Consider the following 5826-nt stretch of genomic DNA (forward strand, 5'->3'; position numbering starts at 1 on the left):
CAAAGCTTCTCCCGGAAGGAAACATTAAAAAGTCAAAGAACCTACACAGGTGAGAAACGTTTTGCCTGCACAGTTTGTGGACAAAGATTCTCTCAAAAGGGAAACTTAACTGTTCATAAAAGAATACACACTGGTGTGAAACCTTTTGCATGCACCCACTGTGGGCAAAGATTCTCTATGAAGCAAAGCGTAGAAATACACACAAAAACACACACTGGTGAGAAACCTTTTGCCTGCACATATTGTGGACAAAGATTCTCTCAAAAGGGAAACTTAACTGTTCATAAAAGAATACACACTGGTGAGAAACCTTTTGCATGCACCGACTGTGGCCAAAGATTTTCTCATAAGGGAAACTTAAAAGAGCACATAAGAACACACACTGGTGAGAAACCTTTTCCCTGCACAGTTTGTGGCCAAAGATTCTCTCAAACGGGACACTTAACTGTTCATAAAAGAATACACACTGGTGAGAAACCTTTTGCATGCACCGACTGTGGCCAAAGATTTTCTCATAAGGGAAACTTAAAAGAGCACATAAGAACACACACTGGTGAGAAACCTTTTGCATGCACCGACTGTGGGCAAAGATTCTCTCAGAAGGGAAACTTAAAAAGTCACACAAGAACACACATTGGTGAGAAACATTTTTCCTGTTCAGTTTGTGGCCAAAGATTCTCGAGGAAGTCTCAGATTAAGAATCACAAGTGTGATGATGAGACACGCAGTCATCAGTGAAGTTTTCACCTCTCATCTGAGTAGGCTTCATATATTCGTGTGGCAAGGCTGATTGTATTTTACGTGCCTTCCTACTAGGATGCTGAAGTTTTCTTTTCCTTGAGTGAATTGAAAATGTGTTTTTTTGGTTGTAATATTCTAGCATTTTTATCAGGGTTATAATACTTTTTGATTCTTAATGGGAGTTAGTTTTCATTTGGTTGTGAGTTGTGTTTTTTCAATGTCGTTTGTTGTATGTCGTTTTCAGAGGAGGTTTGGTCATTTGTATTAGTTTTCTTTTTCCTGCTCAAAATTGAACCGTCCTTGAATCGTATAAAATGTATTGTGTCTTCAATTTTGCTTCATGTGCTCATTTCTCCCCACCCACCTGCTGTCAATCACCTTTGGAGGTGCTCAGAGTTGAAAGGGCAGTTGGGAAGTGGAGGTTAATTTGATGAATGACGAAATAATATTAATGTAATCTGTGCACAAAATGGTCATTTGTGTGCATTTGACTTAAATGTTAGTGTCTCTATCCTGTATCATTTGGTCCATGAATAAAATAGTACAAATGTCGGTGTAGTTACTTTTTGTATGTGATGCTTTTTGAAAAAATAAAATATAACAGAATATTCCCTCACTTTGTCTCAGTTTGAACTTTTCTGGGTTCAGTTTGTCTTTTGTCCACACCGCTTCCTGGAAAACCCCTGGACTTCTTCTGATCCACTCTGTGCCACAGTCCACAGGAATGAAAATACCTCTAAGCTCAAGGTTCGGAAGCTCCTCTTTCAGAGGCCTCATCATGGCGCCTGGATCACGTCGCTCTGGTCATTGCCAGTAGTTTCACACTTTCACCCACTTCCATTTTGTCTTCTCCAGCCAGACAACCATCTCATGTGAACATTGCCCTTCAGTATTGCTCTCAGCCAGGGCCAGCCATTTTGGTGCCCTCAGCATAAATGCTTTGTGGTGTCCCCCCCATCCCCACACTCTGAGTCAGAAATTAACAATCTCTGCGGATTTATCAGTTTTGCTTTATTTTATAACATATTTTGCAAAAATATTTTCCAAAGTAGGCCAACCCGGAGGTCCAGTGGTTAGCGCATCAACCTCACAGTGCAAAGGTCGTGTGTTCGGTCCCGGCCCCGGTCACCCTGTGTGGAGTTTGCATGTACTGTACTCCCCAGGCCTGCGTGGGTTTACTCCAGTTTCCTCCCACTTTCCAAAAACATGCATGGCAGGCTGATTGAACACTCAAAATTTGTCCCTCGGTGTGAGCGTGAGCGTCGATGGTTGTTTGATCCAGAAAAAAAAAGTTATACTGCATATCTGATTAATTTGCATTGCGTTCACTGTGCTGGATAGGTGTTCTTGTGCGCTGAAAGTGTGCGACCAGTGCGTAGTTGGGCAACTTAGAGGGAACATTGGTGCCGTTGCATCTCCGGTAAAAGTAAATCTAAATGAAAGATACCGTTCGTTGTATTGCCTCGCGCCGGAAACTTCGCTTGTCTCGAAGCATGAGGCAATTAGCTAGTCTCTGTTGCTATCTACCGGTATGGAAGAGTACTACACGATTACTCTATCGGGCGATAAACTGCACAGGCATACATATTGGATCATTTCCCATGGCACACCATGACAATATCTCAGGCACACTGGTGTGCCGCGATGCAGCGTTTGAAAAACTCTGCAATATAGGACCCGTTCTGGCGCCCAAGCAAGCATTCCCAAGCATTCGACGCAAGTTTCGGAACGCATTCTTCAATCATCAAGCCAATAAGACACGAGGCACAAAAGGTAGGCAACGTCAACATCATCTCACCATTTTCAAACCACAAAATGTCAAAAAAAATCCACCATCTGTGGTAATCCAAAAACACAACAATGCCAAAACAAAATCAAGAATAAAATGATTCAAGTTTTTTCATGCATTCATGCCAATAAAGTGGAGACATAGAAATTCAAGTTTATATGACAACTCCAGACCTATTAATCGCTCATTCACATTGACAATAATGTTTGGATCTCAGCTCACCAGCCCATCAGTTTCCCGAGTTCGAGACGACCGTCCCTCATTGTCAGAAATAGAATTGGACAAAAGGTGCTTCTGTGTCAAATGCTCGCGCATTGCCGTCGTGCTGCTATGAAAGGCAAAGTCACATTCTTCGTTCTGACGTCTTTGACGTCCTTGTTGAAATGTTCCTTTGATGTCCAGTGCCATGATAGCATAAGCATACGACTGTTATAATATCCCAGGGGTGGTCAACTCGCGGCTCGTGAGCCGAATGCGGCTCTTTGGCTGGTTCAATGCGGCTCCGGGCTTTTACATGACAAGCATCGAAAATGCCTCTGCGGTGGCGCTGCCATTCAAACAACGGCGCTTAGTACAGCAAAACCTACGATGTTAGCCTATCATCAATCCCGTTACTTGATTGACAAACAGGACAACCAGTCAGATGACAACTGAATTTTGACCTTTACGTCACCGTTCGTCCTCAAACAACAGCACTTTTTGAGAAATAACTAAGCTTTTGCTAAATTGTTCATTATTTTCATTTTGTATTTGAGCATTATATTCTTTTGTGTTACAGTTACCCAAATTATATTCTGTTTCATAATTAGTGAAATATTATTATGTTGCTTGCGTCTGATTGGCGAAGAAAAGCAGGAAGTTTTTTCGTTCCCGGAAGGAGGGGTGTTCGTTCAAGAGTTACGGAGCAGACGATGGAAAATAAAAAGCTGCGTTTAAACGAAGTCCATCTCTCCTTTTTGCCCATTCCGAACGTAGAGCCATCCATCCAAAACCTACGAACCCCTCAACTTACAATTGGTGGCAGCGGTGTTGGTATGTTTTGTGTGGCTTTTTGACTATTTTTAATGGAACGATTTTTCTTGCTAATTGTCATCTTGCTAGCCATGTGGATTTTTGCACTCTACTGAATGGCTGCTGCTAGTCGCTAATTAGGATGAGATTTTGAGGTTTCCTGCAGTTTGAATTTCTCCCTACCTTCCTTTTGGACGTTATTTCCATCATTATTCAACAACATTTTTGAGCTCACCATGTCCAATTCTGAGGCGTCCGTGAGTCAACCCACGAAATGTCTCATTCCACTGCTACTTCTGTGGCTGCTGCGGATGTTACTCAACCAGGACACCTCAACATTGATTAACCACCAGTTTCTAAAGGAGATGGGACCGTGTCTTTTACTAAGTGGTCTCGACGTTTTGAGGTGTCAATGCAAGCCATGTACAACCAACCAACCACTGAAATGTCATCTGTTCTGGCTTCAATTTTACCAACAAGGGTAGCTGAGGCTGCATTTCTGGACTGGGATAGCCTTTCCCCCGCAGTCAAGGAGGACTGCGGTCCTAACCAATCCCTGCCATTTTTCCAAACCCATATAAATGCTCGTCCCCGCAAGCCTGGTGAGAGCTTAGAGGTGTACAGTGCTGACATCACCCGCCTCATTATGGAAACCTTCCCTGACTATGGCCGCGTAGCACAGGAAGGGGAGAAGTTTTGTCGCTTCGTGGCTGGTTTGGATCCTGGCCTGCAAGCAAAGATCCACGAGATGGGAGCAGGAGACCTTGACGAAGCCCTCATTGTTGCTCGACACTGTGAAAGAGCACGTGCGGCACTGAACCTTCGTGCTTCATACCCACCTATGCAGACTATGGACCAGGTGTCAATGACATGTTCTGATACTGCTTCTGATAAACATCTAGAGGCAATGGAACAACTGACACTTAAAGTGAGTAACCTACAGAGTGACATCCACCAGCTTCAGGAGAAAGACACCTACCGCAGCCAGCACTTTGACCACTGGGCCGATCGATCTTCTGCATCTGGTGATCCCCTCGGTGGTGCACGCCGCCGTTCTCCATCCGAGCATCGTGGTCCACGCCAGTCCAGAACCTACTACTCACCTGACAGATGCTACGGTCGAAGTCCAGAGTTCTATCGCAGGCACCGTCCAGACTCTCCTGAGTTCCGGCACAGCAGACATGATTGGATCCCTGAAGATGGCCGCCATCGCCACCATTCTCCACGCAGACCTGACTGGGACTCCTCTGAATATGAACGCCAGCAAGGGCATTCCCCAAGCAGACGCAGCTGGGACTCTCATTAGGATGCCCGACGCTATTATTCTGCAGATAGTACATCACAAGGTGACTACGGTGACTTCCAGGTCAGGCCCGATCAGCCATACAGAAAACACTACAGCTCCCTGTCACGGAAGGAGAGGGATGGAGACCGACCGGCCAGACAAAGTGTTCACTTCCAGTCTCCTGAGAGGCGAGTGCCATCCGGCACTTTCCGATCAACGCAACAGGGAAACGCCCACCTGGTGATGTCGAGGGGCAGACCTCAGCTTGTGAAATAGCACCCCCTGCCCCAACCTGAAGCCTGACAATCAAGACCAGGGGTGGGCAAACCTTTTGGCTCCGGGGCCACATTGACTTGACCTGACCTGACCTGGGTCAGCACAAGATACGGGACACATAAAAAATTTGCATATGTTGACAGCCCATACCAAACATCAACAGAACAAAAGCATTACAGTATTAACATACTTTTTTTAACAACCATCATGTGTGACAACACAAGCAACAAAGTGCAACAAGATAGGTATATACATATTCACCCCTCGGGTGGTGTCCATCCTCCATTCAGCTCGGGTCCTCGACCAGAGGCCAGGAAGCTTGAGGGTTCTGCGCAGTATCCTTGCTGTTCCCAGGACTGAGCTTTTCTGGACCGAGATGTCCGATGTTGTTCCCGGGATCTGTTGCAACCACTCATCTAGTTTGGGGGTCACTGCTCAGAGTGCTCCGACCACCACAGGCACGACTGTCACCTTGACCTTCCAGGCTCTCTGACCTCACTGAGCCCTTGGTATTTCTCGAGTTTCTCGTGTTCCTTCTTTCTGATGTTTCCATCACTTGGGACCGCTACATCCACTACAACGGCTTTCCTCTGCCCTTTATCTATGATCACGATATCCGGTTGGTTTGCCTTTACCATCTTGTCAGTCTGGATCCCACCACCACCTACGGAGGTGTTTCCGATTTTGACCTTGGCGTTTCCAGTCCATACTCTGCACAGATGTC

The 5826-nt window shown here is 45.5% G+C and overlaps 1 protein-coding gene across 1 annotated transcript in view; it reads left to right on the forward strand.

Annotated features, from left to right (window-relative positions):
* Nucleotides 1-3: 3 nt before the first annotated feature.
* LOC109530797 (gastrula zinc finger protein XlCGF49.1-like) overlaps nucleotides 4-5826 on the forward strand; it is a gene marked incomplete at its 5' end in the record, with an annotated part of 15641 nt that continues 9818 nt past the window's right edge. Inside the window, 2 exons of the mRNA XM_019894700.1 lie at nucleotides 4-1156; nucleotides 4236-4239. Of these exons, the coding sequence (XP_019750259.1) occupies nucleotides 4-738 (735 nt within the window). The remainder of the gene's footprint in view (nucleotides 1157-4235; nucleotides 4240-5826) is intronic.

The sequence above is a fragment of the Hippocampus comes genome, unplaced genomic scaffold, assembly GCF_001891065.2.
Source record: "Hippocampus comes isolate QL1 unplaced genomic scaffold, H_comes_QL1_v1.1 scaffold493, whole genome shotgun sequence".
Lineage (NCBI taxonomy): Eukaryota > Metazoa > Chordata > Actinopteri > Syngnathiformes > Syngnathidae > Hippocampus > Hippocampus comes.